Below are 24,212 nucleotides of genomic sequence, written 5' to 3'. Positions count from 1 at the left end.
ATTGTACTCCAATAAAGATGTTTAAAAAAAAATAAAGCCATATCTGGCACAGTCTTTCCTTTGGCAAATAAGTCTTCAATCCCTGAGACTAGTAGAAATTCTTATCTTCTGTCTTCTGCCTTATTTTTTATACCCTCAGAACCAAGCGAAATCCCACCTCTCTCTCTCTCCTCAAGTGTGTATGATGTCCATTTTCACCCTTGGTGAGGATTTTTGCCTTCCTGAGGGACATGGGGTTGGATGACAGGGGAGAGTGTGGGAGCATTTTTACAGGAACAGAACAGTTTATCACTCTCTCCTCTCCCATATACGTGTCTTAATTACTATATGACAAAGGTAATATTTCAATCACATTTAAAGTATTTGTTGAGCATTTTTGTTTTAAGATGTCTCTTCTCTCTTTATTGACAACGGGTAAATGGACATTTAATTTACTTTGGTCTAGGCAGCCCTGTGTCTTTCCTTAAATCTGTGCTATACTGCCTGGGTCCTATTCAGAATGAGGTGGTAGACCTGAGTGGTCTCAGCCAGTAACCGGTTTTATGCACTAAAGGCAAAATCAAATTTTCTGGCTCTTTCCAAAGACCAGGCTGACGGTGTGAAACTTTGCTTGTTTGGTGTTCTCTCTTAGTTTCATTCCCCAAATCTAAACAAGTGTCTGAGGTTCACCTCTATTATCTGTATCTCTCTCCTGCTTCTCTTAAATTGCCTTCTCCAACAGCAAGAATTCAGGGCTCTCTTTGGGTCTATGGTGAAATCTGAGCTTTACTAATGCTTGCTTCAGTGAAAATTGTCCTTGTAGCAATATGCTGCAAATTTGCTTAATATTCAAATGTATGTCTCATAGGATAGTAGCTCACTGAAAAAGCCTTAACAAATGTAAAGTATAGTCTTTATTTGAAACATAATAACAAACAGGGTTTCTCCCCTAAGTATTGTGTATGTGACTAGTATGGTCAGGCACTCAGCTACACAGTAACACATTTATGGTTTTAAGAACATATGTTATTCCAAAATAGATGCTTGAAATGCTTGAAATGAGGATTTCAGGATGAAGTGACCTAAGGTATGGTCACATTCCTTTTGGCAGGCTGGCATGTAGGAAAAGGTCATTTGAAGAGAGAAGGTTAATGATCATTTGCTATGAAAAGAGGCATAGAACTCTTCCTGGTGGTTTATTCATATGCATTTTGAAGTTTCTGGGGATATTGATAAAGAGTTAAGGTAGACAGAAATATTGTGAATTGAGGGGTAAATCATTGGTGAATTATGGGGAGAGAATAGGAAAGAATTATGTAACTGAATGACCTGACATTCAAAGGAGTAGCTTCTATTTATCATCCATCCATCTATCTATCTATCTATCTATCTGTATATCTGATGAAAGAAAACTCATTTGGGAGGAGGAAGAAATCCAGAAGTGCCAATAGGGAAGCATTTAATTTTTGACCATCTTCCTTCCATTGAGGTAGAATAGACGTGAGAAAAAAATTAGTCTCCAATTGTTAAAATTATTGGACAACTGGTTTTCTTAAGGGGTAGCCAGATTTTCTTAAAGTCAGTATGGTGAAGAACATGTTTTCATAAAAATAGAAGCCAAAAGAGAATTTTCTGATCAGAGAGCAGGATTTACAGAGGATACTATGATGGGTTTGAGTTGGAAAGGAAATGAGATTAGGTCAGATTGGGAAGTGTGCAGAGCAATATGGGAAGACTTGGATTTTATAGGGTCACAGAGGTTAACCAGGGTTAGAAGCACAAGGGAATTTGTATAATTTGTCCCTTAGAGAAAGGACAACTACTTCTTGCATCATGGTTCCTCAGAGTAAAATGAGGGGATGCATACGCAGACTTCACTCAGCAGAATGGCACCCTTGAGTTTATTAGCAATGTTAAAAGATAAACTGAAGCATATTAAAATGTTGAGTTTATCTGAGCAAAAATCCATTCAAATGTGGCAGCGCCATACCAAAAGTTGTTAGAAGCATTCTGCGGAGGGGAGCTAGGGAAAACTTTTACAGAGAGAAGGTGAAAGCAAAGTAAGGAAAGTACTAATTGGCTACAGATTAAAGTCTAGTTGTTTGTGACTGGTTGTCCTTAGGTTTTGACTTCATAACCTTGAGGCATTTACAGGTTTAGGGGTTGGTTGTATTGTATGTGCCAAGGCATTAGAGCCGACCTCAGCCTAAAATTCTCCTTGCTTAATTTAAGAGCAGCCAGCGTAGAGTTCTTGAAGTGAAATGGTGCTAATGGCTTGGCAAATGTGTTCCTCAGCCTTCTCCCCATTTCATAAAATAACCACCCATGGAGTTTAAGTATGCAAAGTCATTCCCTTGTAGTTTAAATTAGCAGCTGTATTGAGTGTATTGATTTAGCTTTTTTCTTCATTTAGATTCTGTCATCTTAATAAGCTGATTCACATTAGGAATACATATTAGAATGAAATATTTCCTTAATGTGCACACATGACAACTGTTTATTAAAATAATAAAAGGAACTACTTGTTCTCAGGATTTAGATTATTATGTTATATATATTTGACTTAAAGAGCCATTTGCTCAATGACTACCATATGTGAATTCATTTACAAAATTAAATTAAAAAGCAAGAATAAATAACGCTAGATATTTTTAAGCTAACAGGATAGGCATGGTGCTGATGTCTTTGCAGACTTTGTACATATCCATTTTCTTTAAAATTTATTAGAACTGTTACATAGGGAATGGACAGTTAGTCTTTATTTTGAGTTGTTAAGCCTATTACAGTTTTAAAGATTTTTAAAAGGGTTCTTGTAGCTAGTCAACATACTTATGTATAATGAGATTGGTAAGAATTGTTTTATCCCATAGATAAAATGCTATTTTAGTGGAAACAAACTAAATGCAAATAAATAAGCCTTTGTTTGGGTAGAGAAGGAGATAAGTGAGGACTGTCTGGGAGTGCCGTGGTAATTAATCCTATTCAACATTTACAAACCCCATAAACCTGTCAGGTATACAAAATAAGGCAGCAGAAACCAGTTGTTAAAATGGCATTGGCAATGCCAGTAGGTAGATCCTAGTAGAATTGGGAATTTCCTTTCAAGGGCTAAGGATTTCAGAATAATAACAGCAACAATTAGCACTTAAAACAGAAAGGTAAGGCCTGTATTGTTGGGTTAGGTGTAGCTCAGGGCTCCAATTAATAAACAGTAATTTCAATTGTAGCTAGAAACCTTAGTAAGTAGTTTCAAATATTCTTTTTTTTTTTTTTTGCTTTAACTCTGTTCATAGTATCATAAGACAGCTTGAAATTTAAAATTAAATTTTTTAAAAATTTAAAATATATTGTTTGTAGCATTCCTTTAGAATGTCAAAGTATACTAAAAATGTTGGCATTCATGTTCAGAGAATCCCTGTGAGCCATATAGAATGCCTTAAAACTAAAATAGTTTTCATCCCACCAATTGTTTAATAATTTTATCTCTTCAGCTAGTCTTTCAAAATTAATGTTGGCCCTAATGATTTTTTAAATGTCTTCTAACGTGTTAAGCATGTTACGAAACCTAAAAGAGAACTTAGAAAATGTGATTGTCTTATGCAATTCTTTTCTTTTAATACACCTATTGCAGAGTAGCATCAGTTATATATGATTAAACCATTATAATTTGTAATATTAATTATTTACCCTCTGTCCTTTCACATTGTTTATTTTTAAGCGCTGTTGACCATCCATAATTATCTTGTTTTTTTCAATTGATTACATGTTCCCACTCACCGTTTCTAGAATATTAACTCCATAAGGGAGTCATTCTTACTTACTAATTAATCTCCAGTCCCTAGAACTATTCTTGGCATATGGTGGTTGTAAAGAAAGGAAAGAAAGAGGGATGGAGGAAGGGAGAGAGGGAGAAAGGAAGAAAGTGGATAAGAAGTAGTCTGGAGGACCAAGTAATAGAAGAGCCAACCTATATTGATGTGGGAGAAAGTTAAAAGCCAGTGCCTGGAGATGTGTATTGTTACCACAGGAGTATATTTATTTTCTGAGCCTTGGAGCCTTTCTGAGCCTACACATTTGTCAAGTAAAGGACTGAATATACCTACCTCTGCTTAACTTCGCAAACGTGATGGACTTTCTTTAAAATAGAGGATCACTGAGCTCTAACTCTACTAAGACCATTGTGATTCTGACACAGGCATGATTAGTTTGAGAAAAATAGTTTCAAAGGATGAGGACGAACTCAGATTACTTGAACATATTATCAATCGAAAAAAAAATGCACAACGTGAGAGCTGTGAGTTGTTTTATTTGGGGCAAAATGAGGACTATAGCCCAGGAGACAGCATTTCGGAGAGCTCTGAGAAACTGCTCCAAAGATTTTGGGGGGCAGGTCAGTATACATGTGATTTTGGTGAAGAGGGAGTACATGCAATCAAGCACATATTTTTTGCAGAGGGTTTCTGCTGGTCTCGTGAATGTTACTTGTCACAAGGAGCAGACGTCACCACGAAGGATTTTAGTGCTTTTCTAGATATGAGGAGATGCAAGAATTGAGCTCATAAAATTGTCTCCTGAAAATATCTAACTATCTGAAGACCTGTTCTGCCACTTTTTTGCAGAGCACAGAGGGCCTCATTTCTGCTCTCCACCTGAACTCCTTTCAGGGGGTGTTGAAGGTCAGCAGCTGCAGCAGCACATGATTTAATCCTTGTAGAGGGAGCTGGCAAGTGCCAATTAGTAGTTGGCAGTATGAGTGGTATAGCTCACGAGTTCATCTTTTCTCCCACTCCACCAAGGAGAGGAAAGAACAAGACACAAAACTGGAAGATTAGACTCCTCTGTCTTCCTACCCCCTACACAGATGGTCTCATCACCATGACCTGACTTGAGACCATCAAAATCAACTACACGTATCTTATTGCTTTTGTGAGAGTTAATATAATAAACCTGGATGTCCAAATCATGCCTTATCCCCAGAAATCTAATAACCATACATCTCTTAGCAGGGAGACAATCCTCTGCATCCACCTCTGGCACTTTCTATCTCTCTTTCCAGTTTTATTTATCTTTAGATATGTTATCGTCATCTGAGATTCTGTGTAGTGTACAAGCATGTCTCAGAGATATTGCAGTTTGGTTCCAGACTACCACAATATTGCAATAAAGCAAGTCACATAATTTTTGTTTGTTTGTTTCCTAGTGCATATAAAAGTTATTTTTACACTACACAGTATTTTATTAAGTGTGCAATAGCATTATGCCTAAAAAAACAATGTACTTACCTGAATTAAAAAGATACTTTGCAAATGAAACTGTGACTGGCCTCCTAGACTAAACTTTCAACATAAGATACTTCAATGACAGTATATTCAGTGAGTCTGGCCTTGTCAAGAATCGCTAGTTCAGATGTAACACATGCATTCTGAGGAAGCTACAGTGGGAAGTCTTTGGAACCAGAGCCAGACGGTAAATGAAATAAATGTCCTACAAGTTTGGTTCCCCAGCACCAGAGTGCTTAATGTATTACTACTATTTTGTTTTATACTTTCTTTCCCCCAGTCACACATTCAGCTCGTTAAGGCTATCAGAACTCCAAATATCTGAAGCAATTTTCCCAGGCTGGTTAAAAGGTCTATAGGAAGGTATCTTCTGCATTTGGAACACCCCAGAGTGTGCCAATGCTCCCATCAGGAAACAAAGGAGAGAAAAAGTTACTAGGAAGCATGTCTTAAGTAGGCTATTTCATTGACCAAAAATGGACTAAATGAGGAAAACGTGTATTTAAAATATGGAAGAATGAGGGAGTCAATCACCTCTCCCCTGTGCGTGGGCATGGCCAAGCATCTGTGAACAAGGATTTTTATAAAAAGCTCACTAGCCAGGACCATGCACTTTCCTAAAGCACATTCATTAAAACAGCATATCCAGCTGGAGTTTTATAATCATGATCAAATCAAGTTCAAGATCAAATCAAAAGCAAGCTAGTCTTATGTCAAAACCAGTTTCAAGGAAAAAAGTAGGAGTCTGTTCTCTGGGTCTATACATGATTTAACTTGAGTGAAATATTAGAACAGAAATAAATATGAGACATACAGTACAATGATGAAAGCTTCTCCCCCAACTTTCTGTTCCATCGTTTCACAAACAAGTACGTGACTAAAAGTCACTAAAAATAGTATTAAAATATCTGACCAAATCCTGGTGTCACTGCGTCTTAAAAATTACCGCAGTGCTGGCACTGCAGGTCTTTAGGAAGAGTATAGTGAGGTAAGATCAAACACACTGCCCCTCCGCCACCTGGGAAGAGTCACTTCCCATTATCCAACAAATAACAGATGGAGAGTGGCTGAGAGCGCCGTTGCTTTCTAACCAGAAAAGCAGTACTTGTTTCCCCATTAGGCTTATAGGAGAGATAGCTTCAGCCATTAGATAGTTTTGTTAATCCCTCCAGCTGGACTGTGCTAAAGCCTAGGGCTTTAATCGTCACTATTGACAATATCCATTTATATGGAAAGCAGATAAATCATTCACTTTCCTCCCCTTCTAAGGCAGCAAATGCCAGCTTAGCCAATGAAATTTGAATCCAGTAAACAAGAAGAGAGAACACATGATGTGTAAAAGCCGTATTTAGCAGTGCAGGTGCTGTCATTGCATGTCACCACTCAGGTGGCTACAGGAGGGGCTGGAGCTTCTAGTGATCCATCGGCTAAGCTCCATCCTCAGCGCTGTCTCTGCAGCTCATCCAAGCGCAGGCATAACAACTTCTAACTTACGGATGTTCCATAAAAGGTTAAAAGTAGCTCTTTAGTAATTCCTATCACCAATCTGCCATTGCTGTGACAAAGCTTGAATCATCCCGGTCTACCAAAAGAAATAATAAAGCATCATGAATATACAACTATAACGTGCACAAGCTGGTGTGGAAATCTGCATGAATTATTATAATGAGAAGCACGTTAAATAAAAATCATTATTTTTAACTTTGATTAGGTCTGAATGTATACTGTATGTCTTGCACTTGACGATATGTGTGTGTATAAGCATATACATGTTTTTATAAGTCTGCACAACAACCAGGAGAGATAGAGGTTACTATCTTTAATTTCTAATTGAGAAAAGGTTGAGTGACTTGCCAGATATTCTAGAACTATTAAGTGTCCTTGGCATGGTCTGAACCCAGAGCTGGCTGACTTCAGAGTCTGTGTTTCCTGATTGCACCAACTTAAAAAAAAAAAAAAACACGGGGAAGCAAAGCTCCAAGCCATATGAACCACTCCCTCTGTGGACAAATATGAAAGACCGTGGACACAGCTATGCAGCTACCCAGAATGAAAAGGAATGTTTGAAAAATCTTGGAGACCTCTTTTACCAGACAGGCTATATCTGTCTGGTAAAAAACAGAGTATAAAAAAGCTGCCCCATGGGACAGAGCACAGAGTAGAAAAGCAGTCTGGTGATTTTCCTCACCCCTGCTTGGGTAGGTTTCCATCATCAATTGGTGCATTAATTCTATCTGGCTCCTGGAAACAGTCATTTGTTGAATAGCTCCTTTGTGACCCAGGGAGTTAATTCAGAATACCAAATGCCTTCATTTCCAGCTGGAGAGGAGTTCAGGCAGAAGAGAAAAAAAATACTAACTTCATTTTTTACAAATAATAGGAAGATGAAAGTTGGACCAAATTTCCTCACTATTTTTGTTGGAGAAGAACTGTTCTATTTTGACATGGGTCACTGAGACATTGGAGGAAATTTTCATGTGCAGGCATTTCCTTGAGTCAATATAAGTGGAGCAAAGGAAATGACTGAAATACAAAAATGTCCTTTTAGTGTTCAGATTTTCTGGGTCCTACTGGGAGGTTTCTGTATTAGAAAATTTAGGCTAAATTCTAAGTACATATCTTAACGTCAAAGCAACTAAGTCAAATTTTTAAGTATATCTTTGAAACAGTTGAAAATAAATGTCCAGTAACTGAAAACCCAGGTTTCTCCTAGGTTCAGTTCTTTGCCCAACTACAGACTTAAATTACCTATTAAGTGACTTACATATAATTAATTATACTATAGAAATGTTAAGACAGATATAATTGCCTGAATTTAATTTTCTTGTCAGGTGATAAAACAGGAAGAACTTGGCAAGGACCCTTCTGATTGCACTTTGTATGATCTACTGAAATATGATGATTTTAACTCAGACAAGCACCTGGCTCTTGAAGAATTTTATAGAACATTCCGTGAGTATAAGATTCATTCTCTAATTCCTCTTTGTTCTTTTTTCTGTTTCTTTACCCAATATGGTGCCTTTGCTTGACCTCAAAGTACAGACTGTTTCTTAAGAGAAGTATATAATTGAGATAATTTAAGTGTGTGGCTGTATTGAAACGAATGTAAAAGCTAAGGGAGTTATAATTCTAAAATGCAGAGCTGGAAATGTTTGATAACATTTACTATCAGTTCCTATTGATTCTACTTTAAGATATTAATTCCACAGTGATGCTTCCAAGGTTATTTCTAGAGTAGGAACAGCACTTCACTGTCACCATATATCAAAAACAATTATTTACATAATGACAATTTTTTTATTTTATAGAAAAACCAAAGTTGATTAATAGATAAAGTTTGCATATATGTTAACAACAATAATTAGCATAAGAATTGAAAATTATATTTATGTTAAGATATTTTGGAATCAATTATATATGTTTAAAATGCTTAAAGACTTCTTAAAATTGCGTATACTTTATAGAGCAAAGTTGTAAAGATGATTTGGTTAAAAAAGTGTATGACAGGTTATTCATTAAAAATAATTCAAAGAAAAAAGAGTAAGAGGCAAAAAACAGAAGGGAAAGTTTGGAGCTGTGTGTAAAAGAAAGAGAAAAAAAAATCATTAAATTAACTGGTTGGTATTTGAAAATCACCAAGTAATGAAAGTTAAGTGAGATTTTAGATGGATAGATAGATGACAGATAGATGGATAATCTTCAATATTTTTATATGCACTCACATATATAGGACTTTCCAAATATATACATATGTATATATTTCTTTTTTCCAAAAAGGCAGGAAATAGGATATGTACTTGGTATAAAAAGATCCTTTTTTTTTTTTTTGCGGTACGCGGGCCTCTCACTGCTGTGGCCTCTCCCGTTGCGGAGCACAGGCTCCGGATGTGCAGGCTCAGCAGCCATGGCTCACAGGCCCAGCCGCTCCGCGACATGTGGGATCCTCCCAGACCGGGGCACGAACCCGTGTTCCCTGCATCGGCAGGCGGACTCTCAACCACTGTGCCACCAGGGAAGCCCAAAAGATCCTTTTTGAGTTATGCCTCTGTCGTCCATCAGTTGTCTGATATTGGAAAAATTACTTAAATCTCTGAAAATTCATATAAATGAGGATAGTAATTACCACATGATCATTTTATATTAAAACACTGAATTATATTTTATGTAATATTTGAAACTAGCAAAGTAATAAATGTGAAATAGCTGCTTGTTACAAAGCTTTAAGGCAAGATGTCAGTATGCTCTTCAAATTTAATTAAACTGCATTTCCACTTTAAATTGCAAGCAGAATACAGATGGGATATCTCGGTAAACACTTAATCCTTTAAAGTGTGTCACAAGGCTAGAAAACTTTTCAAAGATAACAAGAAAGCAGCATTATCATTCAATGATTATATGAAGAAACTGAAACACAGAGAAGTTAAGAACCAAGTGGCTGAGTTTATTATCAGACCTATGCCAAACCAGTTAAGAAGTCTATGTGTTTGCCACTAAACTTCACTCTGTAGTAGGCATTGTTCTGTGTGCTTAGGATGACAGGAATATTATGGTTTATCAGGAAAAATTGTTTACATTAGATTATATTGTATACTATCATGTAAGATACAAGGGGATAAATGTCATAGGAAGGCCTACATAAAATATAAAGTGAACTAAGTATATAACCTCCAACACTGGGAATCAAGGAGAGTTTATGAAAGTAGTAACAATTGAATGGGTCTTCAGGATGAGTGGATTTGGACTTTAGGGGGTGAGAGATGGAAGATGGACAAAGAGAAGAGTGTCAGGGAGGAAGAAATTTTCCTCTACCCTTCTGGGTCCTTTTGGCTGGTCTAAGAATCAAGTTCACATAAGGCAGATTAGCAGGAGAAAATCAAAATTTAATAACGTGTATACATGGGAGAGACCCAAGAAAACTGGGTAACTCACCAAAATGGCTGAAACCCTCACCTTAAATACCATTTTCAGCTAAAGACAAAAGAGGATGTTGAGGTAGGGGTTTTGTGCTTCAAAGGGGAGGAAAGCAACACACATGGAGATGGAAAAACAAGTGTTTGGTAAATGAATGTTCTCTTAGCCCTGCACAAACAGTGGGACACAGAGAGTAATTTTAAGAAGCAGACTTTGCTGAGTTCCTTTCTGTCCACACCCCTAGTTCATATTATGGTAACCTGTGGTGATAGCTCCCTTCCTGGAAGAGGTCCTCTATCCTCTTTCTTCAAGGCAGTTGGGGGAAGGTTGAAGTTACTTTCCAAGTCTTTTGGGCTTTGATTGTTTTCAGCTTGAAATAATATTAATACCAAAGAGACATTTGGGGGTGGCAGTTTTGCTCTCCTACATCAGCATAAATAAAATCTCTACTGCATGATACACCAGAGTATTTATAGAAACTAGTCCAACTGGAAGATCTCTTCCAGGTCTGAAAGTCTATGGAAATATATCAATTATCATTACTATTTTACTAACTTATTTTATTAAACAGGCAGTCTAATCTACCAACTCCTATCCCCCACTCCCATAATATGAAGATACATGGATGTGGCTAAATAAAAGTAGTTGAAATCTATAGCATTAGCAGAAAATATTTTTAATGATATACAAACTATCAAGCATCAATAAGAATTAAATTGTATGTTTACATAGGATTTTTATTCAAAATATTGTTAATGGTGGAATAGTGGAGCTAGAAACTAATAAATACAATGAAAATAAAGTGTGAGTAATATGTTATTTTTATGGTAACACAGCAAAGACTGAATAATGATCCCTGGCAATATCAGTACAAAAGAATCTTCCCTAGAATACTGCTGCCTGCACCTATCAAGGGGAAAATGATGCTGTGTTTGGGATACGATTTGATATTACTAAGGAAGGCAAGGTAGATCAGTATGTTGTAAAGATAAATAAAATTTGCAATTCAGAAATCTGAATCATCAATACAAACTTCAATAGAGACATAGTGAAACGTTGTTTTTAAAGGAGCTACAGTGTACTACAAACTATTGAATTTGGAGAGAAGAAAATCTATATGATTCTGTTAACAACTGGAAGGTAGTATGGTAGCAATTTTATTGAAATTATTTATAGTAAATGCAAGGAAGTTTAATGAAGATTGTAATGATTCTGCCATTCTGTCAAAATTATGTATAACGCAAAAGGTCTACATTTTTAATATTTTGAATCATAAAGTGATATTTGATAACAAAAGCACTTGGCAATCAGCAATCATATTATGAGGTTTTATCTTTTTGAATAATCACAAAACTTTTCCTTAACTATGATAAAATGATGTTAACATAATCGTTTAGAAAAGGTAATGTTTTTAAGTAATGCTGGAATTATCTGGGGTGTCTTAATATTCATTGTGGTCTCACCAAGCAGTTTTCTGCAATATATTTTTAGTGTTTCACCGTTATTAAACAGGGTATCAAGCTCTCGAATGACCCTTTGGAGAGGGCAAAACTAACTTGTATGGATTGCCTGTATCAGCAAGATGTATTTATACTTGTATATGAATAGGAAACATACGTCTATTTCTTTCTCTCCTTCTGTTAAAATACTTCACCACTAAACCCACCTCGGTTTTGTGAAGTTTAGTGACAGGTGTTGTATAATGACATGATTTTAGAAAGTCACTCTATTATAAAATATTAGTATCATGAATAAAAAAATATAACAATTGTGAAAAGGCAATCTATTTTAAAGTTATGTATTAAGTACCTATGTGTATAGACTGCTGTGACAGTTAAAGCAACTTGAAAAGATAAGTTTCCTTTCCTTTAGAATGCATCATCTCAGACAGACAGTGATAAAAAGGACAGATATAGTAAGGATAAAAAGTAATCAGTTTTTCCACCCAGAATTCATTCCCCCAGAGCTTCTAAAAAGAAAGCCCAGAAAACTAAAAAGTCCCTAAATGAATAGAATCTAGAAAAATAAACTAAGGCCAGAGAAGTTAAGAAACTTGTCTTTATCCAGTCTTTATTTACTGGTAGATACAAAGATAAACAGATTTCTTGAGTTCCAGTTTATTATTCTTTCTGCCACCACACAACATGGAAGAAAGTAAAGGGTACTTTGCAAACAGGAAAAGGTTAATGGTAAAGAAAAAAGAACCAGCACATTATCAACTGTTATTACATGATTAGGGTATTATTTTAGTAGTTATAAAGTTTTCCATAAAATAGTATTTTTTTTCATTTTGGATAAGATGAATTATTTTATTATTTTACAATAAGCATCAGATAACATTCTTAATTTTTCTCCAGAATTTTTGACGTTATTCAAAAATCCCTTGATTTTTACTAGGATATTTAAAATAAATCGTCACTGCAAGCGTCAAATATCTTAAATCATGCCTTGTTTGATTAACAAACTTGGAAATCTATGCAATGGGATCCAATAAATCTTAAGTGAGATCAGACATAGTTTTGAATATTTAAAAGAAATACTAGGGCTTCCCTGGTGGCGCAGTGGTTGAGAGTCCGCCTGCTGATGCAGGGGACACGGGTTCGTGCCCTGGTCGGTCCGGGAAGATCCTACATGCCGCGGAGCGGCTGGGCGCGTGAGCCATGGCCGCTGAGCCTGCGCGTCCGGAGCCTGTGCTCCGCAACGGGAGAGGCCACAACAGTGACGCCCGAGTACCTAAAAAATAAGAAATACTAAATCCTCTCGTCAGATGGTGGACACCCTGCACGCTTGCATTTTGTTGCCTTGATAGTAAAGTGTATAGATTTTTCAGTGCAAAGAGTACTTAGAATTAAAAACAAATTAATAGTGTCATTATTAACTACAAGGACTTGTATTAAAATACAGAGATTCAGCGTTTTATTTTCTTCCAACTCAAAATTAAAATACAATGTTTGATTAAGTTTGACATGTCTGGAACTCTATATTTTTGCTTCAGATTTGTAGGTAAATGCAAGTGATTTGCCGTTAGACAAGATGACCATACACAAAACTGAGACATTTAATTTCAGAAGTGATGTTCAAATAAATGTTTATATTTATTTATTTTTGCAAATTCAATTAAGATGATAAAGTGTTATTATATGGCTCTTAATTTTAGGAATTAATTGTTTTCATTTGGACTTTCTAGATAACCCAAAATGGTGTAAATGTCTATCCAGAGAAAAGATATTTTGTAAATGCTTTCCATGTACATAATTTCCTGAGTTAAACTATAAAGTGCTTTGACTTAAAATTACATGAAGTGAGGAGTCTGTGTAACTCTGATAGATTCTTGAAATTCTATTAAATTATGAGTTGTAGTTCCCCAAACCATAAACATACACTTTAAGATGTGTTCTAGTGATTCAAGATCTAATGTCACCCTTAAATAAATCTTTATCAATTCAAAATGATCTCTATGTATGGAAAGATCCAAGGAAGATGTTTTTCTACTATGCATAAAATAATTAGGTTTTTGCAAGCATAATGCATCAATTGTGAGCATTTATATTGACACTAACTGTACAATATCTGTCTCTCCTTTCTTAAAAAGAATAATTAAGACTCTAAAATTCTAAAATATTAAAAAACATGGAACAGTTATTTTAAATCACCTAACTCTTCATGATTATATTCAAAATGTCATCTCTCTTTATATGAAAGAACTCTTAATGGAATATAAATTTGATAACGACATTATAAGGAAAAGATATTTATTTTTCTGGGAAATCACAATTGCTATAATAAAATGTTAATTATCGGAATCATCTAATAAGAAGAGCAATAAAATATGAGTATTATATTAACATTCATTGACATTAGATCATTAGTATATGAAAGTCCTTTATTTGAGAAAAATAGCAGAATTTAGTGACTGGAATTAAGACTGTTGCTGTATGTTAAGGTGAGGGAGGCAGGAGGAGCAGTAGCAGTAATGCAAGAAGGTGTCCATATTTGGAAAATCACTTATAAGCAGAATCATCTCGATTTGATGAGTGATTACATACACATGGGAGGAATAGGGTAGGGTCAAGGATAATGTCCAATTTTCTGCTTGCAAACAAAGGTGAACAATGATGCTACTCATTAAAGTAGGAAACATGGGAAGAGAAGGAAGTGTGGGGAGTATATTAAGTTAAATTTTAGACATATTGGCATATTCAAATATAAACTTTTGGATGGAGAATATGGTGGTCTAGAGTCAGGTGGGAGCTCTGGGGCACAAATAGAGACATAGAGCATGCAGTCAAAATTTGATACTCTGGCAAGGAGTGGGGTATCTAAGGTGAGTATGTGAAGATAGAAGAGATGGGCAGAACAGCAGTAGGAAACTAAAAGTAAACAAAAGCAAAACTTAGAGAGATAGGAAGAAAGGCAAAGGAGTACACCATCATAAAATTTTAATAAGGAATTGTTTCCAAGGCTGGGTTCAAAACAAGTTACCAATTTGTTGGTAACTTTGGTCACAGCACTTTCAGCAGAGATGTGGGGGTAGAAGCAAAAGTGCTGGTGGTTGAGAAGTTGGATATAAAAAAAAAAAGAAATGAAAAAAAATGTTGAGCAAAAAAGAGCGCATAATATACATCAAGTATATATGTAGTTAAAATCCAAATTAGGTAAAACTCATTGTGATTTTAGTAGTTAATATGAATGGTTGCCTTTGGGGGAGTGGAGGGCGTGCAGTGGGAACACAAGGCAAGAGAAGGGCTTCTATGGTGCTGGCAATGTTCTACTTTTCATCCAGATAAAAAATCCCACACTGATTTGGGAAATGCTGCATTGGATGAACTGCTATAGAATAACCCCAAACTGGATCATTGTAGCATAAAATCTTGCAGCAAGTTTAGTTGACTGGTCCACTGGGGAAATCATTCTTTTGTTACATGCTTTGAATGCAAAGTTAGTTTACATGTGTGTATGAATACAATCCTCTATGTTGGAGTGTGTAGATATGCACTAATCGTTGGGTACATAGAGCACCACTTGCTTACAAATGGTTGTAGTGTATGTTATTTTTGATGTGTCTGGGTTCTTTCCCTAATAGAAAAATACTGTGCAAAACATGATTGTTGAGATCCAACTTATAGACATAGATTCCAAAAGGACAGTTTTCTGGTTCTTAAAAAAAAAAAAATTGCTTGTATACCCCACATGTTAATAAAAAGACAACCGGGAGTCTGACATCTTCAAAGGTGGTGGAGCCAGGGCACCTCAGAGCATTCCCGCAGTCCGTCGAGCCCTCAGAAGTTGCCTCCGCTGGCTGACACCTCAGCCTTTGCCCTGCACGCTGGTCTCAGGCTTCATGGAAGTGAAAACAAGCCAAGAGTAAAACAAAACCAGTACAAATCCCCAAGTCAAAACAGCTACAGTCAAATTCAAGGAAAGCAAAGTTGTGTGGCTGACATGGTCTCGGTACTCCAGCTGGCTGTCAGGCCTGAGCCTTGGAGGTGGGAGAGCAGAGTACAGGAAACTGGACCATGAGAGACCTCCCAGCTCCACATAATATCAATTGGCGAGAGCTCTCCCAGAGATCTCTGTCTCAACACTAAGACCCAGCTCCACTCAGTGACCAGCAAGCTCCAGTGCTGGACACCCCATGCCAAACAACTAGGAAGACAAGAACACAACCCCAAACATTAGCAGAGAGGCTCCCTAAAAACATACTAAGCTCACAGACAACCCGAAACACACCACCGGACACGGTCCTGCTCACCAGAAAGATAAGATCCAGCCTTATCCACCAGAACACAGGCACCACTACTCTCCACCAGGAAGCCTACACAAGCCACTGAACCAACTTTACCCACCAGGGGCAGACACCAAAAAAAAAACGGAAACTACAAACCTGCAGCCTGTGAAAAGGAGACCCCAAACACAGTAAGTTAAGCTAAATGAGAAGACAGAGAAACACACAGCAGATGAAGGAGCAAGGTAAAAACCCACCAGACCAAACATATGAAGAGGAAATAGGCAGTCTACATGAAAAATAATTCAGAGTAATGATAGTAAAGATGATCCAAAATCTTGGAAATAGAATGGAGAAAATACAAGAAATGTTTAACGAGGACCTAGAAGAACTAAAGATTAAACAAACAATGATGAACAACACAATAAATGAAATTAAAAATTCTCTAAAAGGAATCAATAGCAGAATAACTGAGGCAGAAGAACGGATAAGTGACCTGGAAGATAAAATAGTAGAAATAACTACTGCAGAGCAGAATAAAGAAAAAAGAATGAAAAAAATTGAGGACAGTCTCAGAGACCTCTGGGATAACATTAAATGCACCAACGTTTGAATTATAGGGGTCCCAGAGGAAGAAGAAAAACAGAAAGGGACTAAGAAAATATTTGAAGAGATTATAGTTGAAAACTTCCATAATATGGGAAAAGAAATAGTCAATCAAGTCCAGGAAGTGCAGAGAGTCCCATACAGGATAAATCCAAGGAGAAACACATCAAAACACATATTAATCAAATTATCAAAAATTAAATACAGAAAAAAATATTAAAAGCAGAAAGGGGAAAAACAAATAACAAACTAGGGAGTCCCCATAAAGTTAACAGCTGATCTTTCAGAAGAAACTCTGCAAGCCAGAAGGGAGTGGCAGGACATATTTAAGTGATGAAAGGAAAAAAACTACAAATAAGACTACTCTGCACAGCAAGGATCTCATTCAGATTTGTTGGAGAAATTAAAACCTTTACAGAGAAGCAAAAGCTAAGATAATTTAGCACCACCAAACCAGCTTTACAGCAAATGCTAAAGGAACTTCTCTAGGCATGAAACACAAGAGGAGGAAAAGACCTAAAATAACAAACCCAAAACAATTAAGAACATGATAATAGGAAAACACATATCAATAATTACCTTAAATGTAAATGGATTAAATGCTTCAACCAAAAGACATAGAGTGGCTGAATGAATACAAAAACAAAACCCGTATATATGCTGTCTACAAGAGACCCACGTCAGACCTAGGGACACGTACAGACTGAAAGTGAGGGGATGGAAAAAGATATTCCATGCAAATGGAAATCAAAAGAAAGCTAGAGTAGCAATTCTCATAACAGAAAAAATAGACTTTAAAGACTATTACAAGAGACAAAGAAGGACACTACATAATGATCAAGGGATCATTTCAAGAAGAAGATATAACGATTGTAAATATTTATGCACCCAACATAGGAGCACCTCAATACATAAGGCAAATACTAACAGCCATAAAACGGGAAATCGACAGTAACACATTCATAGTAGGGGACTTTAACACCCCACCTGACTTTCACCAATGGACAGATCATCCAAAATGAAAATAAATGAGGAAACTCAAGCTTTCAATGATACATTAAACAAAATGGACTTACTTGATACTTATAGGACATTCCATCCAAGATCAACAGAATATACTTTCTTCTCAAGTGCTTATGGAACATTTTCCAGGATACAACATTTGTGATCTTGGGTCACAAATCAAGCCTTGGTAAATTTAAGCAAATTGAAACAGTATCAAGTATCTTTTCTGAACACAATGCTATGAGAGTAGATAATCAATTACAGGGAAAAAAAATGGCAAAAAATACAAACACATGGAGGCTAAACATTACACTACTAAATAACCAAGAGTTCACTGAAGAAATCAAAGAGGAAATTAAAAAAAATACCTAGAAACAAATGACAATGAAAACATGACAGCCCAAAACCAATGGGATACAGCAAAAGCACATCTAAGAGGGAAGTTTATAGCAATACAATTCTACCTCAAGAAACAAGAAAAATCTCAAATAAACAACCTAAACTTACACCTAAAGCAATTAGAGAAAGAAGAACCAAAAAATACAATCCAAAGTTTGCAAAAGGAAAGAAATCATAAAGATCAGATCAGAAATAAATGAAAAAGAAATGAAGGAAATGACAGCAAAGATCAATAAAACTAAAAGCTGGTTCTTTGAGAAGATAAACAAAATTGATAAACCATTAGTCAGACTCATCAAGAAAAAAAGGGAGAAAACTCAATAGAGTTAGAAATGAAAAAGAAGTAATAACTGACACTGCAGAAATACAAAGGATCAGAGATTACTACAAGCAACTATATGCCAATAAAATGGACAACCTGGAAGAAATGAACACATTCTTAGAAAAGCACAAACTTCTGAGACTGAACCAGGAAGAAATAGAAAATATAAACAGACCAATCACAAGCACTGAAATTGAAACTGTGATTAAAAATCTTCCAACAAACAAAAGCCCAGGGCCAGAGGGCTTCACAGGCAAATTCTATCAAACATTTAGAGAAGAGCTAACACCTATCTTTCTTAAACTCTTTCAAAATATAGCAGAGGGAGGAACACTCCCAAATTCATTCTACGAGGCCACCATCACCCTTATACCAAAACCAGAAAAAGATGTCACAAAGAAAGAAAACTACAGGCCAATATCACTGATGAACATAGATGCAAAAATCCTCAACAAAATACTAGCAAATAGAATCCAGCAGCACATTAAAAGGATCATAAACCATGATCAAGTCGGGTTATTCCCAGGAATGCAAGGATTCTTCAATACACTAAAACCAATCAATGTGATACACCATATTAACAAATTGAAGGATAAAAACCATATGATAATCTCTATAGAAGCAGAAAAAGCTTTTGACAAAATTCCCCACTCATTTATGATAAAAACTCTCCAGCAAGTAGGCACAGAGGGAACTTACCTCAACATAATAAAGGTCATGTATGACAAACCCACAGCCAACATCATTCTCAATAGTGAAAAACTCAAACCATTTCCTCTAAGATCAGGAAAAAGACAATGGTGCCCACTATCCCCACTATTTTTCAACATAGTTTTGGAAATTTTAGCCAAAGCAGAGATGAAAAAGAAATAAAAGGAATCCAAATTGGAAAAAAAGATGTAAAGCTGTCACTGTTTGCAGATGACATGATAATATACAGAGAGAATCCTAAAGATGCTACCAGAAAACTACAGAGTTAATCAATGAATTGGGTAAAGTAGCAAGATACAGTATTAATGCACAGAAACCTCTTGTAGTCCTATATACTAACAACAAAAAATCTGAAAGAGTAATTAAGGAAACACTCCCATTTAGCATTGCAACAAAAAGAATAAAATACCTAGGAATAACCCTACCTAAGGAGACAAAAGAGCTGTATGCAGAAAACTGTAAGACACTGCTGAAAGAAACTAAAGATGATACAAACAGATGGAGAGATATACCAAGTTCTTGGATTGGAAGAATGAACATTGTGAAAATGACTGTACTACCCAAAGCAATCTACAGATTCAATGCAATCCCTATCAAACTACCAATGGCATTTTTCACAGAACTAGGACAAAAAATTTCACAATTTGTATGGAAACACAAAAGACCCCAAATAGCCAAAGCAATCTTGAGAAAGAAAAATGGAGCTGGAGGACCCAGGCTCCCTGACTTCAGACTATACTACAAAGCTACAGAAATCAAGACAGCATGGGACTGGCACAAAAACAGAAATATAGATCAATGGAACAGGATAGAAAGCCCAGAGATAAACCCAGACACATATGGTCACCTTATCTTTGATAAAGGAATGAAGAATATACAATGGAGAAAAGACAGCCTCTTCAATGATTGGTGCTGGGAAAACTGAACAGCTACATATAAAAAATAATGAAATTAGAACACTCCCTAACACCATACATAAAAGTAAACTCAAAATGAATTAAAGACCTAAATGTAAGGCCACACACTATAAAACTCTTAGAGGAAAACATAGGCAGAACACTCTATGACATAAATCACAGCAAGATCTTTTTAGACCCATCTCCTAGAGAAATGAAAATAAAAACAAAAATAAACAATGGGACCTAATGAACCTTAGGCTCATTAGGGACCTAATGAACCTTAAAAGCTTTTGCACAGCAAAGGAAGCCATAAACAAGATGAAAAGACAGCCCTCAAAATGGGAGAAAATATTTGAAAATGAAGTAACTGACAAAGGAGTAATCTCCAAAATATACAAGCAGCTCATGCAACTCAATACCAAAAAAACCAACAACCCAATCCAAAAATGGGCAGAAGACCTAAATAGACATTTCTCCAAAGAAGATATACAGATTGCCAACAAACACATGAAAATGGATACTCAACATCACTAATCATTAGAGAAATGCAAGTCAAAACCACAGTGAGGTATCAACTCACACTGGTCAGAAAGGACATCATCAAATAATCTACAAACAATAAATGCTGGAGAGGGTGTGGAGAAAAGGGAACACTGTTGCACTGTTGGTGGGAATGTAAATTGATACAGCCACTGTGGAGAACAGTATGGAGGTTCCTTCATAAACTAAAAATAGAACTACCATATGACCCAGCAATGCCACTACTGGGCATATACCCTGAGAAAACCATAATTCAAAAAGAGTCATGTACCACAATATTCATTACAACACTATTTACAATAGCCAGGACATGGAATCAACCTAAATGTCCATCGACAGATGAATGGATAAAGAAGATGTGGCACATATATACAATGGAATATTACTCAGCCATAAAAAGAAATGAAATTGAGTTATTTGTAGTGAGGTGGATGGACCTAGAGGGTGTCATATAGAGTGAAGTAAGTCAGAAAGAGAAAAACAAATACCATATGCTAACACATATATATGGAATCTAAAAAAAAAAAAAAAGATTCTGAAGAACCTAGGGGCAGGACAGGAATAAAGCCGCAAACGTAGAGAGTGGACTTGAGGACACGGAGGGGGAAGTGTAGGCTGGGAAGAAGTGAGAGAGTGGCATGGACATATATACACTACCAAATGTAAACTAGCTAGTGGGAAGCAGCCTCATAACACTGGGGATCAGCTCGGTGCTTTGTGACCACCTAGAGGGGTGGGATAGAGAGGGTGGGAGGGAGATGCAAGAAGGAGGGGATATAGGGATATATATATATACACATAAAGCTGATTCACTTCGTTATACAACAGAAACTAACACAACAAAGTAAAGCAATTATACTCCAATAAAGATGTTAAAAAAATTTTTTTAAATAAACCTAAAAAAGTAAAAAATAAAATTACAACTGTTAAGGCAATATAGATTTGAACTATAATTTTAAAAACAATAAAAGCCTTAAGTCATTCCCATCTGAAGATCACTTTGTCCTCACCATTGCTAAGGTTACCTTAATCTGATGTAGCTGGTACACATTTATGTTTCTCTTTTTACCTATATCCACTGGCATTCTACACTCTCTGATTTTTACACGCTCTGATCTCTCACTGGTAAATTTTGCTTGTTGACCTGTTTGTAACTTTTAAAAGCAGATACAATTAGATATTTTAGCTTCTTTTATTTCAGGTGAAACACTTCTATTTATTTCTTGAAGTATTGACTCTTTTGTCATATAGATATTGAGAATAAGGACTTGCCTGACAAAGTGAAATTGAAATAAAAAATAATAAAATGGTAACTCACCAATCTTTCTTATTTTCCACACCTGTCAATCATAATTTACTGTGTCTGACTTAAAATTACTTTCCGCTGATTTCAGCATAATATTCTGAGATGGAGTTTGCCTGAGGCTGTTTATGGACTTTCACAATCATTTCTATAATTCACTAGTCCTTTGGCTTTGTTAACCCAATGTTCTTAATACCATCTTCTCAGAAACTCCTTGAATTGAGGCTTATGTTTTCCTTGTGTGGTCTGAAACCCTATCCGAATGGAGTCTTCATAGTGGCTTTACTGTGGAGATCCAGGGAACACTGCTGCCCAGATCTGAGCCATTTGGACATGACTGAGTGGCTGCAGATTGGCACCAAAGCCTTTGCTTCATTTCAAAGTATCTCAGATTCCCAAACTGAGTTCATACTAATGGAATTTAATTTTTAACTGGCCAAAATTGTTCAACAATTTAAAACAATTGGAATGGAATCTGTCATGTTTTAATTACTGGCTGTTCTCTGAATTCCCTTCTCTAGGTTATTCTGAGAGAATGCATTTTATCTAAATTTTCCAGTTGAAAGTTTCTTTATAGGATTCTGCTCTGTCAAGTGATCCTTTAGAGAGGCATTTATCTAACAAGTGAGCGTTATTATGAAATATAAAATAAAGTACTTTTTAAACTTATAATATCAGATAATCATATGCGTTTAAGCATTTAATCTTTTAAAAATATTTATTTAAAGAATTTGAAAGCTAATACTTAGAAAATACATTTTTGCTAAATTTATTTTAATGAATAGTTATTATTGCCTCATTAATTTTTAACCAGCTAAAGGTCTACTCGGTCAGTTAAGTGAGTTCTACTGCTATTATGGAGTAGTTCTATGGTTATAACCAGACAAAACAAAGTTTTAACAGGCCTTATCCATGTATATAGACATCGTAAGATTTACACTGAGTATCTAATATTAGTTTGAATCCAGTGTATCTTGTTGAAAAAAGGGAAGAAATGTATCAAAACTAGAGAAATAGATTTTTGAATTTTCCTAAAGTTTAAGCCAAATTTCATGTTAATAAAAGGTCTGCCAAAGACTTTGCTTTTTTGCTTGTATTAACTACCATATTTCCATAACTTTTTTTAAACAATGATTATTTATTTTTCTTGTTGTAGAAGTTAAATAAAACAGAAAGGAATGCAAGAGAAAATTGGAATCAATTTTAATTACATCATTCAGTTACAATCTGAGATCTACATATATACATATATGACTATATTACTCTTATATATTCAAGATTTATTTTAATTGTAACTTCTTTTAATTATTAGATATTGGAAACATATCTCAGCATCAACAAATATAGTTTAATATCATGTTTTAATGATTTGCATTGTATAAAGACATCATAATTATAAAAATTATAATCATGACATTTTATTACTATCCTCAAACTATTATTCCTCTCCTTAGAGTTTAACACTGGCCCATTTGAAAAATAATACAAGCAAAATATTTTAGCCATCCTCATAGTTTTAAATTTTCTAGCAGTCACATTAAAAACAGAAAAAAAAGAAGTGAAATTGATTTTAATAACACTTTACCCCAATATATCCAAAATATTATTATCACAACATATAATCAATGTAAAAGTTAAGGAAATAATTTGAATTCTTTTTTTCAGCAAGTTTTGAAATCTACTATATATATTATATGTACAACACATCTCAATTGGTACTAGCCCCATTCCAAATGTTTAACAGCCACATGTAGTACGGGCTACCATCTTGGATAGCTAACATTAAAGTGTTAAAAACACGACTATCTAAAATTTTATCCCAGTACTTTAAATAGAGATTACAGAGTGAAGTAAGTCAAAGACAAATATCATATGATATCACTTATATGTCAAATCTAAAAAAAAATGATAAAAATGAACTTACATACAAAACAGAAATAAACTCAGACATAGGAAACAAAATTATGGTTACCAAATAGGAGAGGGAAGGGAGGGATAAATTAGGAGGTTGGGATTAGCAGATACACACTACTATATATAAAACAGATAAAATAAATAAAACCAGAAAGATCTACTATATAGCACAGGGTACTCTACTCATTATTTTGTAATAACCTGTAGGGGAAAATAATCTGAAAAAGAATATAAATATATATGTACTACATATATATATATACACTATATATATGTGTGTGTGTATGTCTAACTGAATCACTTTGCTGTATACCTGAAACTAAGAAAACATTGTAAATCAACTATACCTCAATAAAAAAATAAAAATAAATAAATAAATATGAGGTTAAGCACATATTCTAGTTTATAGGTAACATAATGTGAAAATCATGTTCATATCTATTTTTCAGCAAACCAAAAAAATACACACATAGGATAAATGTAATCATCTAAGTGACAAAATATACATCCTCAACATAAATAAGATGTTTATTTTAAAAACAGTTCACTAAAATGCATTCAATACCACCTTCTACCAGTGTCTCCCAAATGTTGTTTATCAATTGACATTTAAGTCATA

At 35.3% G+C, this 24,212-nt stretch overlaps 1 protein-coding gene across 3 annotated transcripts in view; it reads left to right on the top strand.

Annotated features, from left to right (window-relative positions):
• Positions 1-24,212, top strand: part of FSTL5 (follistatin like 5) — a 630,648-nt gene that overhangs the window by 305,053 nt on the left and 301,383 nt on the right. For all 3 annotated transcript variants that reach the window (XM_060147086.1, XM_060147085.1, XM_060147084.1), the window contains exon 5: positions 8,090-8,210. In XM_060147086.1, the coding sequence (XP_060003069.1) occupies positions 8,090-8,210 (121 nt within the window). The remainder of the gene's footprint in view (positions 1-8,089; positions 8,211-24,212) is intronic.

This window comes from Lagenorhynchus albirostris, chromosome 4, assembly GCF_949774975.1.
Source record: "Lagenorhynchus albirostris chromosome 4, mLagAlb1.1, whole genome shotgun sequence".
Classification (NCBI taxonomy): Eukaryota; Metazoa; Chordata; class Mammalia; order Artiodactyla; family Delphinidae; genus Lagenorhynchus; species Lagenorhynchus albirostris.
The sequence above is the reverse complement of the archived record's forward strand: the minus strand, read 5'-3'. Positions and strand labels throughout refer to the sequence as shown.